This window comes from Mustela erminea, chromosome 12 (assembly GCF_009829155.1).
Source record: "Mustela erminea isolate mMusErm1 chromosome 12, mMusErm1.Pri, whole genome shotgun sequence".
NCBI lineage: Eukaryota > Metazoa > Chordata > Mammalia > Carnivora > Mustelidae > Mustela > Mustela erminea.
The window spans coordinates 78,036,393-78,064,093 of NC_045625.1; the positions used below are offsets into that span (position 1 = coordinate 78,036,393).

The 27,701-nt window shown below is 41.7% G+C and overlaps 1 protein-coding gene across 1 annotated transcript in view; it reads left to right on the forward strand.

Moving 5' to 3' along the window:
* TRPM6 (transient receptor potential cation channel subfamily M member 6) overlaps window positions 1-27,701 on the forward strand; it is a 144,178-nt gene that overhangs the window by 88,537 nt on the left and 27,940 nt on the right. Inside the window, exons 22-29 of the mRNA XM_032307749.1 lie at window positions 754-928; window positions 1,133-1,247; window positions 4,788-4,981; window positions 8,599-8,731; window positions 16,173-17,314; window positions 18,099-18,211; window positions 22,936-23,059; window positions 26,271-26,362. Of these exons, the coding sequence (XP_032163640.1) occupies window positions 754-928; window positions 1,133-1,247; window positions 4,788-4,981; window positions 8,599-8,731; window positions 16,173-17,314; window positions 18,099-18,211; window positions 22,936-23,059; window positions 26,271-26,362 (2,088 nt within the window). The remainder of the gene's footprint in view (window positions 1-753; window positions 929-1,132; window positions 1,248-4,787; window positions 4,982-8,598; window positions 8,732-16,172; window positions 17,315-18,098; window positions 18,212-22,935; window positions 23,060-26,270; window positions 26,363-27,701) is intronic.

Sequence of the window (27,701 nt, forward strand, 5' to 3'; positions counted from 1 at the left end):
AGATGGGCTATACTGAGCTAACTAATACATCTTAGTGACTTAGCACAAGTTTATTTCTCCCTAGTGCAAAGTTTAATGAGTGTTCATGGGGGCTGACCTCTACGCTATAGCTCAGGGATCCAGAATCTTCCATCTTGGGATGGAGCCATGTCTGCATGTGGCTTCCAAGGTCTCCTATTGTGGGGAATGAGAGGGATGGAGAAAGTCTAACAGCTTTGAACTGTTCTGGACAGGAAGTAAAATAACTTCCTGTCACTCCACAGGCCATCGGCTAGGTAAGTCATGTGGTCCCAGCTTCGTGGAAGGCAGGCTAAGAATTGGGGAGGAGCTCATCGAATCCCCATGGCACAATTGTCTCTGCTACAGTGAATAAATGGGTCGAGTTGATGTACATTTGTAAGTGAAATGAACCCGACCTGATCAATTTCTCAGACTATCACCAACTCCCGAAGACAGTCGTCAGGATCAGGACTCATTTGACTAATTTGAATACTCCCTATTTTTTGTTTAAGCACAGATTCTTTACCCTCAGCACAGTTAATTTTTTCCTGTAGACCCCATGGACATGGATCATATGTGCAGAAAGAAGGAGATGATTTAGCCAGAGGAAGCCCAGCTCTTCATGGCCTGGAACACTGTGCTCAGTGACTAGACAGTCTTCTTATTGGGGAGGCATAATTATGAATGCTGCTAGTGTTTGTTTTAAATTTCAAGTCTGTGGTAAAATTCGGGTTGTGCCTTGCTCTTTTGCAGACCGCAAACATGTTCTACATTGTGATCCTGATGGCCATCGTCCTGCTGAGCTTCGGAGTGGCACGCAAGGCCATCCTTTCACCAAAGCAGCTTCCGTCTTGGAGCCTTGCTCGAGACATTGTGTTTGAGCCATACTGGATGATTTATGGAGAAGTCTATGCTTCAGATATAGATGGTAGGTAGGGGGTTTTCCCCTCATGCCGAAATCAAACCTTTGTAGGTAGACTACAAAAGCAAAAAAACCTGAAAACATTCATCTGCCTCATGCAGATGTCAAAAATTGGTGGTATTCTGCTAAGTTAATGTGCTAAGTATTTCTGTGGAGCCGTAGGACTGTGATTCACCGTATCTCTCGTTTTTTTAAATTCTTTATTTGTAGTTTGTGCAAGCCAACCGTCTTGCCCTCCTGGTTCTTTTCTTACTCCGTTCCTCCAAGCTGTCTACCTCTTCGTGCAATACATCATCATGGTGAACCTGCTGATTGCTTTTTTCAAGTAGGTTATTTTAATTAAATGTGGTTATTTTATTTAAATCAAAATCAAAATTACATCAAGATGATTTCATTTAAATCCATATCTATTTTGAGTAGATGCTCATATTTGGAGTATGTAGCCTTTGGTTTTTGTGTGTTCCGTTTTTTTTTTTTCCTTTTTCACTGTAGTTTTAACACATGGGCATGAAACTATGGGTGGGAAGAGAGCAGGGCAGGAGGAAAAAGGTAAAAAACAGTAAATGGACCGAAAGCAATAAAAGCAGAATGAAGGAGATCACTCGTAGTAAAGGAATAAGTTGGAATCATGGAAGAATAAAAGTTGCTAAGATTAAAAACTGGCTGAGGGCGTCTTGATGTCTTGTCTTTACTTGGCTCCAGTGTCTCTTCTTCTACCTCACTTTTCATTTCTTCTCGGTCTGCTTTTCTGGGTCATCTCCTTCTCCTCAGTCTTGTAACATTGGAACATGCCCTGGGCCCAGATCTTGCGCATTTCTTATTTACATGTTGTTTGGTGATCTTGGTCAGTTTCCTGTATTGCCGACAAAGTCCAATGTCTGTCTCCAGCCCAGATCTCTTGCTCACACTCCAATCACAGATCCAACTGCCCCCTTTGACCACCAGTTGCTCGTATAACAGAATTCTAAAATTCTAAATGTTCAAACTCCCGATCTCCTCTCTTTCCCAGAATAGACTTCTCTACTCCTCATCTGTCCCAGATCTATGGAGAAGACCCACAAGTTTCTGTCAAGTCTCCATTTCCCCAGTTTCTGGCATCAGAAGCCTTGGAGTCATTCTCAACACTTACCTCTATACCTCTGCTCTGTCAGGACTGCCTGTTGACTCTGCCTTCAAACAGATCATCAACCCAACCACCCCTTGCCACCTCACTGCCACTAGAGAGCCTCCTACTTATTTCTCTGCTTCTGTCTTGGGCCTATAGTCTCAACACAGGAGCCCCTGGTGACTCTTTAAAAACGTATGTCAGATGATGTCACTACTCTGCTCCAAACTCTCAGTGGTTTCCCATTTCAAAGCTCCTGAAGAGATCCTAAGACCTAGAGAGCCCCGGTGACCTGGCTTCCCTGCGGCTTTTCCAGTCATGCATCACACGACTCTTCCCCTGACCCTCTGCTCTCCAATCACAACGGCCCCTTGGAGGTTTTCAACCAGCACAAGTGTGTTTGCAGCTGCTGTTCCCTTGGCCTGCAGTGCTCTTCCTTCAGGCGTCCCTGTGGCCCATTTTCTCAGCCCCTTTCAAGACGTTGCTCACACGTTTCCTTTGTCATTAGGCCTAATCCAAGGATGACATTTGAAAGTGCAGCCCCCTCTCCTTCAGTCATCTCTGTGGCATGTCTTGTCCCTCTTACTCTTCTTTATACCCACTTATAAACACAAATATATTTTATTATTTATACTTTTTTTGCTGTTTATTTGTCTCCTCTATTATAATATAAGTCCTACAAGGACAAGATATTTTATTGTCTTTTTTTGCTGATGAATTTTCCCCAAGTACCAAAAAGAGTGTTTAATGGACGAAAGAAATCAGGTGAAGAGATGGGAAGAAACGAGTATTTTTTTGAATGCTTCATTGATGCCAGGCACGATGCTAGGTGTTTTAAAGATTTTATTAATTTATTTGACAGACAGAGATCACAAGTAGGCAGAAAGGCAGACAGAGAGAGAGGAGGAAGCAGGCTCCCTCTGAGCAGAGAGCAAGATGCGGGGCTCGATCCCAGGACCCTGAGATTACCACCTGAGCCGAAGGCAGAGGCTTAACCCACTGAGCCATCCAGGCGCCCCAATGCTAGGTATTTTATGCATTAATTATTTCACTGAAGAGGGCAAGATAAATCAGTGCAATGGAATCTAAGTAAAAAAAAAAAAAAAAGCAAAAATAAATCAGAATACTTAAAAAAAAAAGACTATTGTTATAAATATACAAGGAAGACCTATCTCCCTCTTTGTTACAAGATCATACAATAGCTGTCACCATTCTATCTAACATTTACTGGTGTTTAGTTAATATGGCTGGGGTTTTTTTTTTTTTTTTGACATTTCAAATAACATTCAGAGAGGGTGTGAGACTTTTGTTTCTCACAAATGACAGGTGTCAAAAGAGTGGTTGAGAAATCCTCACAGACCAGTTGCCGCTCTCTAGAGTGGGAAAGAGGGAGGACCAAACAAGCTGAGAAACCCCAGATCTGATTGTCCAGGGTCCCATTCCAGATTCTCCTTAGCGAGAATTACAAAAACCCTGACCTACACTGTGAAGATCGCCACCTGCTGGTGGGCAAGGTGTAGTCTCACTCGGAATGACCGCGTTTAACTGTGGTGGTTCTCCAGCTGGATGGTATCGGAGACTCTCCCGGAGGGCTTGTGGAGACATTGCCGTAATGTCTCTTCTGGAGTTTCTGATTCAGTGGTTCTGGGTTAGGGCCCAAGAATTTGCATTTTTGACACGTCCTTAGGTGATGCTAATTCTGTGGTTCCGGCCACACTTGTGAGAACATTAAAACTCAGTTTTTCTATCTTCGCATCATCTGCTTTACGGATTCTGTGAAACTTTCTCCCTTCCTCTTATTCTCGGCTGGCTTTCTCCAGGATAGTTCTGCTTTCTTCTCTTTATCATGGCCCAAGTGTAGGGCTGCCTGTATTTTTATTGGCTCGTTCTGGCTTTCCTCCTCAAGTACTTCTTTGCCATCTTTCTGTAGAGAGACTAAACATTAGCCTACGCAGAATGTTAGGATAGACATCCCATGGTGTCCTCTCCACACCCCCATGATGGGGTAGACTTAAAGGTAAGTAATTAGGAGATGGCACATTGTTTTAGAATAATGCACCACCCACCACAACTTCCATTGCCAGTTCTATGGTATCAGTATTTAACATACTATCTGCATATTAAAATTGAGGTCATTAAAGGGATAATCCAGGTGGCCTACCCATAAGGGATTATTTTCATTGTAAAGTTAATGTAAATAATTTTTATGTAGTTTCTAAATCAGAGTTCTGCTTATTGATTATTTTGGGATGAACCGATTTTTCTTCTTTGTCTCTTCATTAGTATTCTTTGATTTGGGTGTGTTAACTAGGATTATTCTGTCGGTTCTCACATTTGACATTGGGAGAATCTCTTCTAGTTCGTTAATGATACAGAGAAACGTTAGCAGTTTTTACTGTGAATGGTAAATTATGGACTGAAAAGAGCTGCTTATTTGAGAAGAGATGGTGAACCAAGAATAGTGATAAGTTCCAGAGGGCAGTTTTATGTTCATTGCATTTAAAACATTAGCATTTTTCTCTCGGATTGTAATTTCTATCTTTTTATTATTCTGAGTAGCCTATTTGATTGTAGAAGGTGCTTAATATATCTTGTATGGGTAGAGGAAGAATCACAAAGGCAATGGATATTATTTTTGTTGACTAAGTGCTGGGAATGTCGAGCGAGCCAATCATAAAAGTTGGAAAATAGAGAAAGAATCTGTTACATTTTAGGATGCTGTTTTAAAACATTATCCCTCTCTTCCCTGCGACTTAACAGTAACGTCTATGTAGATATGAAATCCATTTCCAATAAACTGTGGAAATACAATCGCTATCGCTACATCATGACCTACCACCAGAAGCCGTGGTTGCCCCCCCCTTTCATCCTGCTGAGCCACATTGGTCTTCTTCTTCGCCGTCTTTGCCATCATCAAGCTCCAAATGACCAAGAAGAGGGTGATGTTGGATTAAGTATGTTTTCATTTATGGGGCACTGGGTAAAGCGTGGAGGTCCAAGGTGAAAGTATGAAGTTGGGTTCAGGGCATGGGATGGAAGTCTCTGGGCCTTCCCATACAATAGCGTATCGGCCCAGACCCCGGGTCTAAGCAGATACATTGATCTCATCGTGTAGTTGTGGTACCTTATGCGGAGATTAACCAGTACTTCGAAAGAAAGGAAGAGATAAGAACAGGATCTCTGCGTGAATGTTTAAGGCTCCATGTCACCTGGGAAATCAGTGTTTTCTCTGATCACCTGGGAAGTCACCCGAGTAACTCCTAGGGAGTACTCGCAGTGACCCATACTCGTTTCCCTGTTGTCGAAGGGGGAATCCAAACAGAGAGGAGTCACAGGAGGTCTTGTGGGCTGAGAGAAATTAGAAAGACAGACTTGGCTTCACTTAGAAATTAGAGTCCTGATTCTCTGCTTCCTAATCTGCTGAGAATGGAGATGATTCCATATGGTTGTTTCATATTTTCAGTTCAAGATGGAGAAATGTGGATTCTTATTTTTCTTTTCTCCTTCTCTTCCTCCTCCTCCTCTTCCTCCCTTTTTTTCTTTTCCTCCCCTTCCCCCCGCTCCTTCTTAGTGCTTTAGTCTGCATATTTGGAGATTCTCTTAGTTCATTTTGCTTATCCATGTCTTCTCTGCAAATATGACTCTCACGCTAATTGTTATAATAGCACATTTCTTATTGTGGTTTCACAGATCTATTGCAGTTCCTCTCAAGCAATTTCACAAATGGTACCAGGCCCATTTCGAGGTAATTCCTATGTATAAAGGAAATGCGTAAATCCATAAACCTTATCTCAGTTCCTACATCCAAAATACCCCTGAAAACAGAAAGCTTTTTTCCTTTTAAGTTAGAGAGTCATTTGGACAAAAGAAGCAGATGGGACTAATGTGAAGCCATTTATTCTCTTTATCCCTCATAGCGTGAATATTCATTGATTCTGCTGCAAAAAAAAAAAAAAAAAAAAAACAGTGTGTTGGCTTTTAGGTACTGCCCTAGCCTCAGGTAGGGGTTTTACTTCACTTATGGCATATGCACTGTATTACCTTTCTGAAACGAGACCAGGAAAACTCTTAATTCTAAAACACAGGAGTTCCAGGAGTTTCAGATAAGGGAGTGTGCGCTGTTTACACATTTCACGGTGCTCTTAGGGGGCGGGTGTTATTACAAGGTTGCAAGGGTGGATATGCTTTGGTTTCTCCTGGCAATTGTCTCAGTGAAGCATTTCTCTCTTTTTTCGAGTCACTTTGGAGTTTACTTTTCTTTCCCACCCTCCCCAGCTCCTCTGCAAATATTCAGCCCGGATGAGGAAGCCAAAGTACAACTGGACTTAATTTTTTAAAAAGATTTATTTATTTATTTTAGAGTCGGGATTGGGGGGAGGGGTAATAAGCAAAGGAAAGGAGAATCCGAAACAGGCTCTGCACTGAGGGCCGAGCCCAATGCCCAGCTTTCTCTCCCGTGACCCTGAGATTGCGACCTGAGCAGAAATCCAGACTTGGCCGCTTAACTAATGGAGCCACACAGGCACCACATAACTGAAGTTAATTTAAAGGCTTATAATTACCCTATAATTTTTAGGCTTCTCATAGCCCTCTCATGGCTGTGGAACGCCTGCAAGCTGTTAGCATGTGAACCTGGTGAGAGATCCTGGAATTGGCTGGGATTTGGTCAGATTTCAGCTTCTCTTTCATCTGGGCTTATAGGATGATTCTGTATATAACTCAAGTATATTTCTGATGGATAGTGTTCATTCAGAGTCCTGGAAAATTCTTGAATTTTTGTGAAATTTCTTCCACTCCGTTAGTGAAGATTGACGTGTGCATACAGGGCAGCAGTGCCACCTGGTGGAGAGTCTTGGGAATGTTCCACAGACGTTAGCCTCGCCTGTCTTTGGGTGGTTCGCTTTCAGGAATCCACAGAAGGATCAAATCAAGATAACTGCAAAGTTTCTCCCTCACAAGAGATTCTTTAATGCAAACAGGCATTTAGAGTTTGTTGGTGGGCAGGGGATGGGGGGTTGTTACTGGATTTTTTCAGTATCTGATTCTTCCACACCATAAAATCATAAAATAAGTATGTCCTTGAGTTGTGGATAGATTTTTATGGCTGAATATTGTTTTTTCTTTGCCCCATTTTATCAATTTAAAATTAATATTTTTGTCTCATTTTATTGGAAAATAAATGTTTGGATTTCTAAGTTTGAGGGAACATATGGGTTTTTCCCTAATTTAAGTGAAACCACTGAAGGAAAAGAATGCTCCATTTTAAACCTTTTTTGCAGCGCCATTTATATATTTTTCAAGTATTAGAAACTTGCTTATGTGCTAATATTATTTTTCTGTTAGGTCAGACTGAGGGTCAAAGTAGTCGACGGACTGTGATCCCTGAAGACTGACGTTGATGTGTGTTAGCTCCACAATATCATGAAACAAATGTGTCTCTTTGTGAGTTAATTACAATCATGTCAAGGAAAGTGGATAGCTTCAGCCTTTGGCCGGCAATAATGCCTCTGTGTCCAGTAGAGCAACTTACGCAGTTGGCCCTTAAGCAATGTGGGGTTGGGGTGCCAGCCCCTTGCACAGCCAAAAATCAGTATATAACTTTTGACTCCCCTCAAACTTAACTACTAATAGCTTTCTGTTGACCAGAAGCCTTACTGATAATATAAGCAATCAATTAACACATATTTTGGGTATTATTTGTGTTATATACTAAGACTTAAAAGTGAACTAGAGAAAAGAGAAAAGTTATTAAAATCGTAAGGGAGAAAAATACAGTAGTGTGCTGTATTTACTGGGAAAAAAACCGCAAACAAACAAGAGCACATATAAGTGAGTTTCAACCCCTGTTGTTCAGGGGTCAACTATATCTACAAACTCAGTGTAACAAAGTGAAACTTGCTTACACTTGCTGGATTAATTTAACAGAATAGACTTCACCAAACTTGATTTTAACCTACAGTTTATTTACCAAACAGTTGGCAGGGAAAAAAGACAATCAGGTTCTTTCCCCCATGTGCATATAAATGTAGTGAAGTTTTGTTAATGTGTAGAAACAGTAACCTATGAGCATATTGGACAGAAAATATCTCTTGCACATGAGTCATCTTCAGATTCCTACACCTGTTTATAAGACAATAGGGAAGAGCCGAGTTGGTGTTTTTATTTGTTTCTGCACAGTGCTTCTCCATTAATATTAGGAATTTGGCATGGCAAGGCAGCAGCGTTTTCTCAAACAAACAATAGTTTGTTGATTTTCAACAGCAGTAGAAGAAAAGCCACTCCTACTCCGTATCAGCTTCCTATTAAAAACAAATAATGGGGAGCACCTGGGTGGCTCATTGGGTTAAAGCCTCTGCCTTCAGCTTAGGTCGTGGTCCCAGGGTCCTGGGATTGAGCCTGGCATCAGGCTCTCTGCTCAGTGGGGAGCCTGCTTCCTCCTCTCTCTGCCTGCCTCTCTGCCTACTTGTGATCTCTCTGTCTGTCAAATAAATAAATAAAATCTTAAAAAAAAAAAGACAATGTTTTTTGTTTTGTTTTGTTTTGTTTTAATGTACCCTGCTTGTTTACACAGAACTCTACCTGAGTGAGGAGGATCTGAAAAGACTTCATGATTTTGAGGAGCAGTGCGTGGGGATATACTTCCACGAGAAGATGGAAAGTCTGAATTATAGCTGTGAGGAACGAATCCGGGTGACCTCAGAAAGGTGAAAGATACGTACTTTTCCCAGTTCCCTAAAGCTGATTCTGCTGCTAGTCTGAAGAAGTAGAAAAATGGACTTTCAAAACCCAGAGGTTTGGGTTTTCTACAGTTCTGTCTGGTAGAGTATATTTCTGTAATGGATAGATATTTATTGAGCACCTACTATGTCCAGATGCCCGTCTAGTCACTGGAGGTAAGTGGTAGATAGGAGACGAGAGTGCCTGCTTTCATAGGATCTGTGTTCTAGTGTGTGCGGGTAGAGGGGCGAGGGGTGTGGAGGATAAATAATACGCAGAAAAACACATAAAAAGATGTAATTTAATGTCAGGTAAGGAGTGATGAAAAAAGTCAATTGCGTAAGGGAATAGAAAACAATGGGGGGGAGGGGTCTGCCAGAGTCAGCCCCCTGACTCGGTTGAGTTGGGTTGGACTCTTTAGGGCATAGCTTAGGGCAGAAAGGGCCCTGAGAAGTTGGAGGGGAGAGACCTGAGGGAGGCGGGCCAGGCAGAGACATCCGGTGGGACCGCAGCGCCCCTGGCTGCGAGGTAGCCAGTGAAGATGTCTGAGACCGCACGGGGTGTCCACCAATGGCAGGTAGGACTGGGGAAAGCTGAGTGCCGGGTGCTGATAGCACTGGGGAGACGGGGACGGGTGAGGCTCCTTATTTTGTTTTCACGCGGGGATAACAAATATCTGTGATCCTGGGGATGATTCACCAGCAAAGGTAGAAACTACAGGAGGAGAAGCAAGGCAGCAGTTTGCCCCAGGAGAAGGCTTAATGCCTGGGCCCTCTCCCAGCTATAAACGGTTATACCTCATTATGCATGTATTTTTTCTGACGTCCCAATGAATAGACAGTGAATCCTTACATACGGCTTTCTTTAAAATTGAGTTACATGAAGAGCTCTCTGAATGGCTTGCTATGGGTATAAGTCCTATTTCTGGGCTTTTCAATTGCTCCCATATTATTATAATATTATATAATATAACATTATATTATATAATATTATATTATAATAATATATATAATACATGATATATTATATATAATTATATTATAATAATATATTTATATATATTATATCATATGATATAATATTATATATAATATTATATTATGTAAATATGTATTTAGATGGCCGATTGACTCTCAGACCAAATTTTATATTGAGAAAAAAATCAAAGGTTTGTGAGCATGCAAATTCTGTTTTCCTTAACTCATATCTTTAGGCCGGAGCTTGATGAGCTTCTCTCCCCTTTTCCTCTTCCGCACATTCTGCCTCCTTCGTAGATGTGCTCACTGAGCCCTGTGGGCCAGCCTGGCTCTCTGTTTTCTAGGACACGTGCCCAGATAGGAGTTGATAGAGCCGGATGAAGACCGGTTTCTCCTCTTACTGGCTCCGTGGACTCGGGCAAGCTGGCTCTGGGTCTCTGTTTTCTTCCTTGTGAGATGCACACAGAACTAGACCTTTCTCTTAGAGGTGCCGTGAGGATGACCTGAGGTGACGTAGACGAAGTAGGTGACGGAATGCTGACCGATCGGAAGGGTTCGAAGAAAGGAAAAACAGGCTTCAAAAACTGTGAGGGTGATTTCTTTCTAAATACATCTTTTCTTTCAAATCCTAAGAAAAGGGGTGTAAATCCATAAGATGAGATGACCTCCCTGCCCCAGATTATGAATGGGGCCGAGGTCACGGAGAGCCCCTTACTTTTTACGCTGTAAACGAAGGAAGGAGTTTCAGGTGTCAGAGACGGACTGATTGAAGTTCTAGGCAGATTCCTTCAGTCATGGTGTAGATGTGAAGAGTCAGAATTCAAAATGTGGAAACAAGCAGGGATCAGTCCCTGATCCCTGGTGACTAATCCTGTCACCCTTGGGGGTTAGCACGGCAACAGGGGTTTCAGGGAGATATACCGACATTAAGCCATAGCAGAAGGGATGAGTAAAGACATGTTTAGAAAGAGTAGTTCAGGGGCGCCTGGGTGGCTCAGTGGGTTAAAGCCTTCGGTTTCAGGTCGTGGCCCCAGGGTCCTGGGATCGAGCCCTGCATTGGGCTCTCTGCTTGGTGGGGAGCCTGCTTCCCCTGCCTCTCTGCCTACTTGTGATCTCTGTCTGTGAAATAAATAAATAAAATCTTAAAAATAAAAAAAAGGCAGTTCATGAGGGGTGTTAGGGACGGACCTGCGGCCACGGGAGAGGGTGGAGTCCAGGAAGACTGTCCGACCTGCCGTGGGGGTAATTAGGTGAAAAGTGGCGCCGCCATGATAGAAAAAAGATGTGCAAAAGACACGGGGACGGGGACAAGCGATGAGTTTCAGCTTTGAGTTGATCTCGAGGCTCCTGTTGCATATTTAGCCAGAGATTTCTAGTCTTGGATGTGAGGCTACGAAGTCCTGGGGCCAAGACTGAGCTGGACAAGGAGATTCGGGAATCGTCTGACCCTTGTAAGACGGGAAGGGCACGACGGGGGAAGTGATGAGGCCCGGGAAGCAAGAAAGTGAGGAAACTGAGCCGGCTGAGGGCGGGCCGGTGATGGGTGCCAAGACCCGCGTAACGGAACAAGGAAGAGGGGCTTCTGGGGAGCAGGAGCCAGCATCGATCAGAAGAGGAAAAGGTCGACTAGGAAGTGTCGTGCTCCGAGTCCGAGGGACCTGGTGTGAACCTGGAGGACCATCATGTACGGACGAGGAATCCAGTCACAGCCGTGGTGTCGGCGGTCGTAGGACGAGCACCATCAGTCTTTGCCTATCGTTCTGTTCCTCCTCGGGTTTCCCTTGGGTGGAGGAAGGCGCGCAAGGGAGATGGGTACGTAGCTTCCGCACCATATTCTGGAGGCGTTCGTGGCTCTAGAATTGGATGACGAAGCCCTCATTTCACTCTTGAGAACATGGAACGTCCGTGTTCCCTCGAGCTCCAGTGGCCTCCCCAGGCTTGCGTTTAGGCGGTTAGCCTCCGGGAGCCCATCTCCGGGGGGTGCGCAGCGGAGCCGTGGGGGATCCCGGAGGCAGCTGAGCGAGTCTGAAGAGGAAGGGAAAGGAGATGAGATGTGCGTGGCCCCTCCCGTGAGGAAGAGGTCCCCTGCAGCCTTCCAGAACTGAGTCAGTTGTGAGAGGAGGCCTCGGGCGGTTCTAGGTCTTCCTCTCTCGGGAGCCCTGGCTACTTTTTGGCCCCAGCGATAGAAGCCAGCACTTGCCTGTCTCTGTTCTTACTCAGTGGAGTAAGATGTCAGCGGGGTATTTCCCCATATTAAGCGTGTTACATTTCGGAAGTGCTGTATTTTATTTTCTTAAAACCATCTCCACACCCATCGTGGGGCTCGGACGTACAACTCTGAGCTCAAGAGTGGCACGCTTTACCTGCTGAGCCAGCCAGGTGCCCCTGGAAAATGCTCCATTTTTAAACAAGTCACACTGTGACTCAGTAGAGTCATCGTGGGAGCAGGTCCTGTCGTTGTTTTGCTGTGAAACCTTATTGAGGAACATTGGTGAGCACCTCCCAGCACCGGAACCATTAGTCTAACTCATTTAGCACTTCCCACACCTCGAAGGCCGGCAGTGAGAGCTTTGCCTAGATCCCTGCTGAGCTGTTCAGCGGGTGCCCAGTGCCCAAGGGCAGGGGTTAATGCCACTGGATGTGTAGGTGGACTGCCTGGGTTCGAGGCCTCACTCCATCCCCAGCCCTGTGCCCGGCCACGTGACCTAACCTCTTTTATGAAAGGGGTAATAGGAATGCCTCCATTATGGGGTTGTTACACGGATTACATAAAAATAATAAGGCAGAGCCTTTGTAACATGGCTGGCACAGAGTGAGCCCTCCGTGAGTATTGTGATTATCATGACGATTACCAGGATACTTCTGACAATCTTACTTTAAAACATCTTCTCCAAAGACCCACAGTCACACAATGACCGTCCTGGTCTGCGCTCCACCCTCCAGTCGTACACAGGGGAAACTAAACTGGTAAGAATTGATTTTGTATGTCAGAATGACTGAAAGTCTACATTAAGTTGATAGAGTTGGTGGGTGAGGAATATAATTAAAATACGTTTCCCGGGTCATAATGCTGTAGGGGAAAAAAAAAAAAAAAAAAGCCTGTGAAAGCAAGAAGACCCGATGTGAGGGTGACCAGGTTATTTGTCTAACGGGTCTGTATTGTCGCGCGGTACCTGTTGCTGTGAATCGTTCCTGGTTTCTATTGTATCCGTTGGATGCGGCGGCTGCTAATGGAACTTAATGAGCCTCCATTACTGCCGCTCAAACTGTTCTGTTTTTGAATTAGATGAAACAGTGCACTAAATGGAGAGGCTCTAATTAAGCATATTTGGAAGGGAATATACATATATTTTGTGCTTTTCCCCTCATCATCTCTGCTCATTCTCGTTTTGCAGGTTCCAGAAGGTCAGGAAGCATTTATTAAGCCTCTGCTTGGTTACAGAAGTTGAATTCTATAGCGGAAGGAAGAAAGAGAGGGTCCCACCCCCCTATAATAAACACAGAAAGTATCACCCCTTTGGTTCTTTGATTCCTGTCTGCCAGGCTCCCAGAAAGAGGAGGAGGATTTCTCAATCCATGTGACTTGGGATACAATCTAGGGAGGGGATATCGCACACTGTTTGGGGAAATGCTTGCTGCCGCCGAATGCTAAATCTTTAGAGTACAACCACTGCTTCCTGCAGCCCCCACTTGAGACCGGGGATCATTTTTAATTTCTGCCTCTAGTCATGTCAGCTGTGAAACTGTTGATGAGATTCCCTTCCTTGCTGGTTTTTTTTTTTTTTCCTTTTTTAAAATCCTTTATTTCTGTCTATCAAAGATTTTTGTTGAGAATTTGGCCAGAATACTTACTTATCCAAATAAAAGAATAGAACAGGGAAAGAAAAGAAAGAAAAAATGTCATAAGCCAGAGCACACTGTGAAAATTTCCTTTTTCCCACTTAGCTTTCATATGTTTTTAGTTAAAATTATACAGATTTGGGGGTGCCTGGGTGCCTCAGTCGGTGAAGCATCTGACCCTTGATTTTGGCTCAAATAATGATCTCAGGGTTGTGAGATCGAGCCCCGTGTCAGGCTCTGAGCTCCGTGTAGTCTGTTTGCAATTCTCTCTCCCTCTGCCCCTCCTTCCACTCTCTCCCTCTCAAAATGAATAAATAAAATCTTTAAAAAAAATTTACACAAGTTTTTATGTTGCACCCCTCCCCCCTTATACATCAAAAACATTTCTTCAAATAATTCAACATTATTTGTAAACATATTTTTAACTTTTGTTGTTTCTTGACTTAAAGTTTTTATACCAAATTTTGAAGTATATAATACAGAACATAACACACATCCACATCCCCATGCCTACCATCAGAAATAGCCAAAGGAAATTGCTGTCAGCAGTGTAAGTGTGATTTTTTTAATGACTGCCTAATATTGCATAATGTAAAGAATATCTATTTTAGCGTAGTGAAATCATAGTCTCTTCGCGTACATTGCCTAATTGAATGTCCCAATGGTGTACCTTTGTTGCCATTGAATTATTTTAATCATTTTCTAGGCAAAAAAAAAAATGTTGTTACAATGTAGATGAACTAATTTTAATTTCCATTTCTCTGCATTCCTAATGGGGTTGAATATTTTACCATATTTCCCTATCTTCTTTGTTTTATCTTTGTGAATTGTTTGTTCACATCCTTTGGAGTCTTTGTAATTTTTTTCATAACAATTTGTAAAAACTTTTTTTTTTTAAAGATTTTATTTATTTATTAGAGAGACAGTGCATAAGTGGGGGGAAGGGGCAGAGGGAGAAGCAGGCTCCCCACTGAGCAGGGAGCCCAATGTCTGGCTCCATCCCAGCACCCTGAAATCATGACCTGAGCCAAAGGCAGCTGCTTAACCAACTTCGCCACCCAGGTGTCCCAACAATTTGTAAAAGCTTTTGATTTTTTAAAGGATACAAACACGTCATCACATTTGTTAGAATAATTTCTAAATTACAGTTTATTTTAAAATATTTTATTTTTTCTGGGTATGAGTTTGTTTTTATATAACCAAATAGGAGATATTTTGTAATTTATTATTTTGTTAAGCTTAGAAAGCTGTATTATTTTCCTAGGGCTGCCATAATGACGTAGCAAATGTTGGGTGTCCTGTAACAACAGAAATTTATTGTCTCAGAGTTCTGGAGGTTACAAGTCCAAAATCAAGAAGTTGGGAGGGCCATACTTCCTCTGATGGCCATAGTGGAGAATACTTCCTTGCCTTTTCTAGCTTCTGGCATGTACTGGTAGTCCCTGGTGTTCCTGGGCTTGTAGACCCATCACTGAAGTTGTAGGGTGAGCTTCTCTCGGTGTCCAAATTTCCCTTTTATAAGGACACCAGCCACAGTGGCTTAGATTCTCCCTGATGACCTCATTTTTTTTAAAAAAGATTTTATTTATTTATTTGACAGATAACAAGTAGGCAGAGAAGCAGGCAGAGAGAGGGAGGAGGAAGCAGGATCCTTGCTGAGCAGAGATCCCGATGCAGGGCTCGATCCCAAGACTCGGGGACCATGACCTGAGCTGAAGGCAGAGGCTTTAACCCACTGAGCCACCAGGCGCCCCTGATGACCTCATTTTAACTTGATTATCTCTGTAAAGACCATGTTTTCAAATAAGGTCCTCATCTAGGAGTACTAGGGGGTTAGGACTTCAACATATCTCTTTTGAGGGGAGGTACAAAATGAAACCCATCCCCAAATAGAGATATTTAGATATACAGATAACATTCCAACATTTCCTTCATTATTTCTCTCTGTCTCTAAGTCAGTCATCACATTTAATTGGATTCGACTTGCCATTTAACTTTTGACTTTCATAGCTGAAAATATCTTGTGTTCCTTTTACGTAAATCAATGGCTGGACATCGTAATATTGGGTTAAAGTATTCAAAATAATTGTAAAAATTTGCCTCAGACTTTATTGGAATGTAGGACTCTTAAAATGGATTTTGTGTGAAGCTTGGGAAACCTGTTTGAACTGTAGACTTGGATTTTTTTTTTTTAAGATCTATAAATTTTTTTTCTGATCACTTATTTGATTATTAATTCTGTTCCTCTCATTCTGGCTTCTTCCTCAAGATCTCCTTTCCCTATCCAGAATAACCTGGTGTTTGTCAGTAGGAGATTTTTGGATATTTGCCATGGAAATGAGTGAATGTTAATGAATACAGTAGGGCTGGTGGATGGAATATTCAAGAGAGAACTAGCAGGAAGCCTGAAACACGGTTCCGAAATGCTGGAGAGAAATAAGCGCTAGAAAAGTAGATGCATAGGGTTTCCTCATTGGAGTGGTAGTAGGAACCTGGGGAAGCCGCTGAGGCTAGAGAGACTCCTAAGGGTGGGAATAGGATGGGAAGAGAGCAAGGCAGGTTCCCACTGGCTTAACGTGCTCATTGGTTTTCTTCCTCCCTTTACCATTAGGGTTACAGAGATGTACTTCCAAATGAAAGAAATGAATGAAAAAGTGTCTTTTATAAAGGACTCTTTACTGTCCTTGGACAGCCAAGTGGGACACCTGCAGGACCTCTCTGCCCTGGCAGTGGATACCCTGAAATTCCTTTCTGCTGTTGACACCTTACAAGAGGACGAGGCTCTCCTGGCCAGCAGCAAGCGGTCGACGTGCAGAAAACTGCCACACAGCTGGAGCAGCGTCATCTGTGCCGGGGTTCCAGGCAGCACGGAGATCTCTGCGGAGAAGAAATACCAGTATTATAGCATGCCTCCCTCTTTGCTGCGGAGCCTGGCCAGAAGCCAGCACACCCCGACAGTGCAGAAGGGGCCCCTGCTCGAGATCACAGACAGTCAGAGAGAGGCTTCGAATGTAAGAGATGAGCAGGAAAAGCATGAAACAGGAACCGCTTTCATGACTTCTGGGGTGTCCCTTGACGGGCAAGCACAGCCAAAGCACAGCCAGTTTCTCCTGGTCCCTTCTTACCTCAGGCAAGTTCCTTTTCCTGCACAAACGGACTTGCCTCCGTTCAGACCATCCGTGGAAGCTGGTGCAGACGTGCTGGCGACCAAACAGGTGGCCCAGAGCGAGGTCCCTGTTTGTCTGACTTGGCCGAGCCCAGGCGTCTCAGCTCAGGACTCTGTGCCCAAACCCGAGGCACAGCACGGATCATTCACTCGGAGGCCAGCCAGACAAGACAAGGGGGAGCAAGTTCTGCCCACTTTGATGTGCACGTCTCCGCCAATGAAAGTGACCTCCCTCCCTTCCCAAGGCGACAGCGTGGGAACTGCAGGTGGATACGTGAACTGGGCGTTTTCCGAAGGTGATGAAACTGGCGTGTTTAGCGTCAGGAAGAAATGGCAGACCTGCCTGGCCTCCACTTGTAACAGCGACTCTACAGAGAATGGCCAAGGCCAGAGGCAGATCCGAGCTAGATCCCTCTCTCAGCATGCATCAAACTTGGCCCACAGTAGTGACTGCTCAGCCGCGGGACGGTGGCCGCAGCCAAACACGTCCTTTTGGATCAGTCCTTTCCGCAGACATAGGCCCTTCACGCGGAGTCATAGTTGGAGATTCCACAAGGAGGAGAAACTGAAGATCTCTAAGATTAAAAGTAAGAAGTGAACACTTTTGTCCGTTTGTTTAAAAAATAAAAATGCAACAAGGTGGGACCGGGGAGGGAGACAAACCATAAGAGACTCTCAATCTCAGGAAACAAACTGAGGGTTGCTGGGGGACGGACATTGGGGAGGGCGTGTGCTGTGGGGAGTGCTGTGAAGTGTGTAGGACTCAGGATTCACAGACCTGTACCCTGAAGCAAATAATATATTATATGTTAATAAAAATTTTAGGGGTTCCTGGGTGGCCCAGTGGGTTAAAGCCTCTGCCTTCGACTTAGGTCATGATCCCAGGGTCCTAGGATGGAGCCCTGCATTGGACTCCCTGCTCAGCAGGGAGCCTGCTTCCCTTCCTCTCTCTCTGCCTACTTGTGATCTCTGTCTAATAAATAAATAAATAAATAATCTTTAAGTGTGTATGTATTAAAAGATTTAAAAAGTTTTTTTTTTTAAAGATTTTATTTATTTATTTGACAGAGAGAGATCACAAGTAGGCAGAGAGGCAGACAGAGAGAGAGAGGAGGAAGCAGGCTCCCTGCTGAGCAGAGAGCCCGATGCGGGACTCGATCCCAGGACCCTGAGATCATGACCTGAGCCACCCAGGCGTCCCTAAAAAAGTTTTTTTAAAAAACTCTTAAATTACTAAATTCTGTGCATTACTATTTTTAAAAAGCTGACCACCTTTGACTAGATCCTCATTCTCCCCATTCTCAGTCATCTGTAGAGCAAAATAGCTCCCTGAGCAGTCTTAAACCTCTTTTGCTAACCCTTTCCTTACAGATCTTTCAAGATCCTCAGAGATGGGGCAGTCAGCATGGATCAAAACAAAAATGCTGATCAGGGATAAGAGGTCGTCAAAGAAAAAGAAGAAAACACAAGGGCTGCAGGTGCCAGTAAGTGTGTTTTATGTCGTTGGTCATCGAGGTAGTCGCCTGTCTTAGCTCGGTTTCTCTGGAGTGTCAGGTGTCCGGCACACTACAAAATGGTCCTGTACTGGAAGGAGTAAAGACATAAATGTAAGAGTCATCAGAGTGGATCTGCCACAGCTCATTTATCAGCTCACATGTTCAAGGACACTTGTGTTATTTTCAGTTTTGGGCTATTCCAAACAAAGCTGTTATGAACATTTGTGCATAAGTCTTTGTGTGGACATATGTTTCAGTTTCTCTTTGGTAAATATTTAGTAGTAAGCATGTCAGAGTCATATGGTAAGTATTTGTTTAATTTTAGAAGATACTTCCAAACTGCTTTTCAAAGTGGCTGTACCATTTTGTTTATGAGGAGTGGCTTATGAGTGTTCCAGCGGTCCACGTTCTCACCAATCCTTAGTATGCTGGGTCTTTTTTTTTTTTTTTTAAGATTTTATTTATTTGTTTGACAGAGAGACATCACAAGTAGGCAGAGAGGCAGGCTCCCCACCAAGCAGAGAGCCCGATGCGGGACTCGATCCCAGGACCCTGAGGTCATGACCCGAGCCGAAGGCAGAGGCTTAACCCACTGAGCCACCCAGGCGCCCTACTGGGTCTTTTTAATTTTAGCCATAGCTGGGGGTATGGAGTGGGATCTCCTGGTGATTTCATTTGCATTTCTGGAATGACGAGTGCTGGGAGGTATCATTTATGTGCTTTTTTGGGTCACCCATATATCATTTTTGGCGACCTGTCTGTCTGAATATTTTGACTACTTTTAAAAATTGGGTTGTCTTATTCGGTTGTGAGAATTTTTCTAGATTTAAGTCCATTGTTGGATACATGTTTTGCAAATATTTTCTCTTGGTGGCTTGCCTTTTACTTTTCATAAATGTTCCTTGAAGTGAATACATTTTTTATTTTGATGAAGTCCACTTCTTTTTTTTTTTTTGAGTCTGTGCTTTTTGTACCCTATTTAAGAAAATTTGCAAAATCCAGGATCACGGAGATTTTCTTTCATGTTTTCTCCTACATGCTTCATAGTTTTTGCTCTAGTACCCATTTTGAGTTACCTTTTGTAGCTGGCGAGAGGTGAGGAGTGAAGTCCCTCCCTCTTTCCCTTTTTCTCCCCCACCCCCTTTATTGCTTTGTTCCTTCCTTCCTCCTGCCCGCCCTCCATTCCTTCCTTGAATACAAATACTGATTTTTTCCCTACCGTTTTCTGGTAAAAAGGTTGTCTTTCTCCTATAGAGTTGCCTTGACATCTTTATCAAAAATTAATTGACCATGGGATCCATAACATGGATGGATCTATTTCTGGATCTGTTCTGTTCCATTTATCTGCACGTCTGTCTTTATGATATTGCCATACTGTCTTGAATACTGTATTTTATATCAAATACTGAAATCATGTAGTGTAGCTCTGCCAGAATTTTTCTTCCTTTTGGGAAGTGGTTTTTTTTATTTGTTTTGTTTTTTGTCTTGTTTTTTGGCTATTCTAGTTTCTTTGCATTTCCACATATATTTAGAATCAGCTGTACAGTTTTTACAGAGAAGCCTGCTGGGGTGAGTGGAATTGCTTGGGGACAGTTGGCATCTTAACAGTAATAAGTTTTTTGATCCATGAACATGCTGTGTCTATTTATTTAGAAATTCCTCAATTTCACTCAGTAATATTTTGTAGTTTTCAGTGTACAGTTTTTTTTTTAAAGATTTCTTATTCATCTGAGACAGAGAGAGAGCCTGAGCAGGAGAGAGAGGCAGAGGGAGAGGAAGAAGCAGACTCCTTGCTGAACAGGGAGCCTAACATGTGGCTTGATCCCAGGATTCTGGGATCATGAGCTGAGACACAGGCAGATGCTTAATCATCTGAGCCACCTAGGTGCCAGAAGTGTTCAGTTCTTGCCCATGTTTTTAAAAATGTCTCCCTAAGTATTTAATATTTTTTATTTTATTATAAATGTAATTATAAAAAATTTCTAATTATTTGTTGGTGGCAGATACAAATAAATATGTTTTAAAGATTATTTATTCGAGGGCATCTGGGTGGCTCAGTGGGTTAAAGCCTCTGCCTTCAGCTCAGGTCATGATCCCAGGATCCTGGGATCGAGCCCCACATTGGGCTCTCTGTTCTGTGGGAAGCCTGCTTCTCCTCTCTCTCTTCCTGCCTCTCTGCCTACTTGTGATCTCTGTCTGTCAAATAAATAAAATCTTTAAAGATTATTTATTCGAGAGAGAAGGGGAGAGAATCTTTAAGCAGACTCCCTGCTGAGCACAGAGCCCAACACAGTTTGATCCATGACCCCGAGGTCATGACCTGTGCTGAAACCAAGAGTTGGATGCTTAACTGACTGAGCTGCCCAGGTGCTCATATATATAGAGAGAAATATATTTTTCTAAAATATTGGTTTTATATACTACAACCTTACTAAACTTGCTAATTTATTTGAGTGGGTTTTGTTCCTTTTATAGAATTTTCTATGTAAATGGTCATGTTAACTACACATGAAGATAGTTTCACTTTTCAGATGTATTTTTTACCTTTCAAATCCACACATATTTTATTTATCTTTCTTGCCTTATTACACTGGCTAGAATCTCTAGTATAATATTGAATAAAAGTGGCAAAAGCTGATATGCTTCCTTTTCTCTGCTCTTAGGAGGAGAAAGCATTTAGGCTTTTACCAGTAAAAATGATGTTATCTGTAGCTTTTTTTGTAGATGCCCTTTATCAAAAGAACTTCCCTTCTACCCCTAGTTTCTGAGAATTTTTGTCATTAATAAGGGTTAGCATTTGTCAAATGCTCTTTCTGCACTTCGTGATACAATCAGATGGTTTTTCCTTTTTACTATGTTAATATGATTAATTATAATAATTTATAATATAGAAGTACTGTTTAGAATATTAAGTCAGCCTGGTTAGGATGAAATCTGCTTGACCATGATGTATTATCTTTTTTGTATGCTATATTTATTTTTCTAAAATCTTACTGAGATTTCTTGCATCTGTATTCTTGAAGAATATTTGTCTGTAGATCTCTTGTAATGTCTTGGTCTGATTTTGGTATCGGGGTGATACTGGGCTTAGTGATTGAGTTGGGAAGTATTCCCTCTTCAGTTTTTTAGGTGAGTTTGTATAGAACAGATACCATTGCAATTCTTATTATTTGGTAGAATTAACCAATGAAACTATCTTTTGGGGAAAGTTTTTAGCTATGAATTCATGTCTGTAATAGATGTAGGACTGCATATTCAGGTTATCTGATTCATCTTCAGTGAGCTTTGTTTGTATTTTTCAAAGAATTTGTCCATTTCATTTACGTTGTTGAATTTATTGGCACCTAGTTTTTTATAATATTCTTTTCTTATCCCCTTATTGTCTTTAGTGACATCACTTCTCTCATTCATAATATTCTATATTTGCATTTCTCTGTTTCATGTTTAGTTTGGCTGCTGGCTTATCTGCTTTAGTGATCTTTCAAAGAACCAGTTCTTGGTTTTATTGATTTGTCTCTGAACACTGTTTTATTGATTTCTGCTCTTCATTATTTCTTTTGTTCAATTTGGTTTTATTTTGCTTTGTTTTTTTCTAGTTTGTTAAGATAGAAGCTTTAGTTATTGATTTGAGACTGTCATCTTTTCTAATATAGGCATTTAGTGCTATGAAATTCCCTCTAATCATTGTGTTAGCTATATCCCACAAATTCCAATATGTTATGCTCACATTTTCACTTAGTGAATCTTTTAATTTATTATTAGGAAGCTTTAGATCCGAGTTAGTAATTCCATAGGGCTTCATCTTTCATGATCTTAATGCCCTGCTTCATTTTTCCGCATAGTAATCTGGATACATTTTTAAAAGCACCTCAGCTCTTTTTAGAATGAGAAGCAAAGAAAGAAGTATTAAGACAATTATGTAAAATTACCTTTTGCAGGGAGAGATTTAGCTTGTAAAGAAGACTCTTTTACAGGGAAAATGATATGAGTTGCTGGAATCTTATGAAATATGAATTCAGTGGATTTGTTTCTTGCAATAGTTAAAGTGGCCAGAAATTAACTAGAATTTAAACTAGGGTTAGGTACTAATAACTTGAACTTGTTTATTGCTTGGTATTTTGTCAATTTATCGCATTTCTTCTCTGTCCCTGGTTAGTACATGTGGAAGCCATTATTGTTGGCTACCTGTTACTTTAATGACAAAGGGAATGGGGTTCACAGACATTAAATGATTTACTCAAGTTCACGTAACTTCTAAGTGATGGGTCTAGAATTCCAATACAAGTTCTTTTTGATCCAAGCCTATGTTTTTTTGCTCTATGCCACTGGTTCTCTTCTATGAGCAGTGATAGCATTACTTGGGAACTTACTAGACATTCAAATTCTTTCTCCCTCTACTAGGCCTAATGAATCATGGATCTTGGAGGTGGGACCCAGTGGTCTGTGGTTTAGCATAGCTTTGAGTGATTCTGCTGCACAGTCAAGTTTGATGACTGCTGGTTCTCAGTCTTGACCACAAATAGTAATCACCTGGTGCTTGTGTCCTGCCAGCTTGACTAATGGGAGTTTTGAAAGCTTTCCAGTTGATTCTAATGTGCAGCCAATGTTAACAACCACTGCTACTCACCATAGTACCTCTATGAGTCACATTAATGACTCAGAATGTTTTCAGATTAATGTCACTGGGTTCCAACAATCGTCTTTCTCTCCAGGTCATAAAGGTCGACACCTGCTCTCAAAATGACAAGCTGGATTCAGAGCCAAGAGAAAGGAACCTCTCAGAAGAAGAGACCTGCAGCAAGAACTGGCTCACAGTATCCCAGTTTAGTCAGATAAGTATGTAACAGTCTACTCTTGGATCTCAAAAAGGTTGGGAAAGTTTCCTCATTGTGTTCCCAGACCACTGGTGGTCCCTGCTGTTCTTTCAAGTGGAGATGGGGGAATGAGAGGGTGGCAGTATCCATTTAGAAACATAACTCTTTTTGATTTTTAATTTTTATGAAAACTATGGAAACTATTCCATTCGTTTAATGGAATAGTTGTTGGGATCCAGAAAAATTAAGGTTCAGTCAGTTTCATATTCAGAGCTGTTAAATCTGGCTCAGGGATTTTTCATTTAGTATGATGTATGGAGGGGGGTTGTCTCATGTTATAAATTCTCAAGGTTCATGAAACGTTGATATGAACCCTTACACAGAACTCGGTGGGATGAGTTGTGGTTGGTTATTTATTACTCTTGACATATAGTATTTATTCCATGGGCAAGTATCCCTTAATGGTGGTTCGTAAAGGAGAAAAGATGGATCAGCTGGCTACAAAGGAAAACTCTGAGGTAGGCAGAGTGTGTGAAATAAGCCTGGACAAGTAGGATAAGGCCAGATTATGAACAGAATTGGGAGCAGTGGTCAGAACTTTGAACTTCTTGTGTTACATGGTAAGAGATCATTACCAGCTCTTTGTTTAAAAATTTATTTTCTTTCACACATTTGAGGTTTATTCTTACTTAGGCGAAGCCCTATGCAACTGTTTGACAGGCAGCCTCCCATCCAGGGATGCGGGGACCATGTTCCGACCATGCTGCAGCTCTGCCATGCATGTTCAACGTGGGGCTTCCAAGATCTCTGCAGGGCACCTCCGTGGCTGCCGTGGCAAGACAGAATGCAGTTAATATCCATATTTTGTTTATCCATTCATCAGTGGGCACTTGGGTTGTTCCCCCATCTTGGCCACTATGAACAATGCTGTTATGAGCGTGTGTGTGCAAATCTCTTCTTTGATGTGGTCTCTTCTCTACCTTTCTTTGTGGGGTTTGTTCTACCAGTCTTCAGGTCAATTTCTGGAGTATTTAGGATACTCCTAGTTGTATCTAGTTATCTAGTTATCTAGATAGTTATCTAGTTGTATTTATGGGAAGAGGCAAGGCTTGGGTCCTCCCTCTATCACCATCTTCCTCACACTCCCTTTTACTAATTTTTAAACAGAAGGAACTATGTGATCAGGTCTCATAAATATTTACAATTCTTTGAAATACTGAAGTTAAGGTAAAATAGACACTGTATTGAAATCTATGTTATTATGCTTCTTTAAAACCTTGCTTTGTCTTATGGTTGGTGGTTTTCAACCAAGGGCCAATTTTGTACACATCCCACCTCTCTTTCCTGGGACATTTGACAATGTCTGAAGACTTTTGGTTATGACAACTAAGGGAGGTACAGATATTCTTGACTTCTAGTGGGTAGAGGCCAAAGATGCTGCTAAACATCCCACTACAATGCATGGGATGGTCTCTTTCCTCCCGAAAAGGAATTATCCAGAACAAAATGTCAGTGCCAAGGTTGAGAAACCCTGATTTATATTTGAAAATACTCAATTGTATGTTAAATCTCTGTGAATCAAATGGACTCTAAGCTGAAAGAGACATTAGAAATTATTCAGAACCCCCTTAACCTACAGATATAACTAGAGAGCTTAATTATTGTCTTGCCTTAAAGCACATAGTTTATAAGAGCCTGCAGTACGGAATAAACCCAAATACCATACCTGAAGATACGATTCTAGGACCAGTTGCCAATGTATTCATTTTATTTATAAATGTTTATTTATAATCTGATATTTAAGTTGTATGTTTTTCTTAAATTATTCAAGTCCTTTTTTTATCGAGATATAATTGACGTATTAGTTTTATGTGTACAACATGATTTGGGGGGTGTGTGTGTGTGTGTATGTATGGAGTGAAATGATTGCTACAAGTTAAGTCTTTTGCATAGTTACAATTTTTTCCCTTGTAATGAGGATGTTCAAAGATCTCTTCTTTCAGCAACTTTCAAATATACACTATTGTTAACTACAGTCACCATGCTGTACATTACTTCCCAGGACTGACTTATCTTACAGTTGGGAGTCTGTACCTGAGACCACCTTCACCCATTTCACTCGCCCCCCCCAACTCCCGAGTTATTTCTTTCCAGTGACTTTCAAATAGAAAAAGATGCAGGTGGCAGGAGGGTTCTGGGAAAGAATCTTAAGTCTGATGATTAGAAAGAAGATGTAGGGAAATAGGCTGACTCCAGGTGCCTAGTTAATCTGAGGAGACCAGGAGGCCCCTGTCTACCTGTCTACTGTCCACTAGGAAAAGTATATTTTTAACTTTTCCTAAAGGTATTTTAATTTTAGTTTTGCACTCTCATTGAAGCCATATTGATCATACCTTTACAATATTACCAAAATGTCATATGACATTTTGTGATTTTTTTCCCAGTAGATTTTTTGCACTGTGTGTGTATGTGTGTGTGTATATTTTTGGCAAAAAAATCATTAGAGAAAAAATGACTGCTCTTATTTCTTATCCTCCTACATTTAGCCTGGGACTCTTAAGCATTATTCTCAGAATTAATCTAGATCAATAATTTAATTATTATTGGGCAGCTACTACACGCCAGTAATTCTGCAAGTACTGGTATAAAAACTAACGACAATAATGATCCTTGCCATCCTTTTTAAGAAAGAGCTGAAAACGAAACGTGTCGTCTGGCATTCTTTTCTGTCTTTTGTTTTTGTTTTATTTTTTTCGGGTAGCCTACTATGATGCTTCATGCAGTTGTTAAGGAAGGTTGCCCTAACACTTTGGAATGAAAATTTCATGTGTTTTACATAAAGCATGGACAATAGGGTGTAGGAGAACAATTTGGAATGAAAATTTCATGTGTTTTACGTAAAGCATGGACAAAAAAGATTCGCTAAAGGTGTCCTTCTGTAGGGAGGACTCAAGTTATGGATCACTTAGTGCTTGACTTTGATTAGAGAGCAAAAATTATTATAAATGTAAAGGAAACTACTGGCGAATAGAAATACTGTAGAATATATAGCTTTCAACCACTTGAGGAAAAAAAGGACAAAAGAATCTTGGTAACACTTGCTAAAAAGAGAAAAAGAAGCTATATTCAAATTTAGATGAATGCACTATGTTCAGATCTTTCTATTTAGGAATGTAATTTGAATGTAACACATTTTCAAGCATTCTCTAATTTTTTTTCTTTCTTTTAACAAGGTCTAGAACCCTCTATATTTCAGAAAATGAAAACGAAAGAAATGGAACAGCATGCTCTCCAAGTCAGTGATTATCTAAAGCAGTCGCAAGAGGTAAAAACATCTTATTTGATATTAAAAAAAATCTTATACACACTTCTGTAACTCCTTGACTATGTCTGTTTTACCTTTATGACCCTTAATTGGCTTCTACTTTTTATTGGTACTACATTTAAATCCTTGCTTTGAATATACGCTCAGTTTTTTTTCTACTCCCCTCAGCCCGACCCCCACCCGTTTTTTTCTTCCCTTGTTGGTTTTCCTCCGTTCAGTTTATTGGTCCACCAGTAATTCACCATGAGTGTTTTTAGCCTGAAAGATAAATAAGTCAGGAATTTTTGAAAATGTGCTGAAGTTTATGAATGTTGCCAGGTGGAAGAAACATAGGTTTCAGGGGTGGGGCTAGAGTCAACAGATCGAAACCTGCTTTCAGGGGTGCGGCTAGAGTCAACAGATCGAAACCACTGGGAGGCAGACTGAGCCCAATTTGAGCTGGAGCTTTTAGCAACTGGAGCTTTCTAAGGATGGGATGGTTTATTTCCTGAAGTAGGAAGCCCTTCGCTCGGTGTGGTTTGGCAAACAGACGGAGCCGGCTTCTCTGCAGATGTGCTGCAGGGGATTTGGGCATTGCCGCGTGTAGGGGCCTCCAACACTGAGGGTCTGTGATGTTACAGCCTGTGTTCCTTACCGTCTGCAAATATGTGCTCGCTTTCCTGCCATCGACCGTGTGGGAAGCGTGAGATCTAACTGTGGCCATGGTTTGGACATTATTTCTATGAACTCAGAAACTCTGTCCACATTACCTACATTAATAACCTCATGAATGTGATCTGTGGAAGGTTCAAACTAAAATGTAAGACTGCTTGGAGGGGAGTGGAGGCAAGAACCTGTCTGCCATTCCCAGGTTTCAGGGCCAGGTATGGTAATTAACCTCTGAGCTTCGTTAGCTGTGTCTCTAATATGGGAGCAGTGCCATCCTTGGGAGATTATTGGTCATGGATAACAAAAATAGGACACGGGAAGTACCTAGAGTGATGCCTGGAATGTAGTAGGTTTCAAGAAGTCATAGTTGAGTCTCCCTAGGAATTAGAATGATAAATTCCAAGTAATGTTATTCTAAGTAATTATCCACCGAAACAACAGTGTCCTGATAGAGGACATAGGGATATAATGATTGATGTTTCTTGTCAACCTAGACCTTCCTTCCTTCTTTCCTGTCATTAACTGTTCACACTCATTTCTGTATATTGTGTTTCCTCTGGGATGTCCCCATATAAGTAATTTCATCCTGTTAAAGTCAGTCAACACACTGAATTGTTCAGAGATTGTGCTGACATTATGCATCTTTCTAACTTGAGTTTACGGCGTCCAGTGAAAGAGAAATACTGAGTTA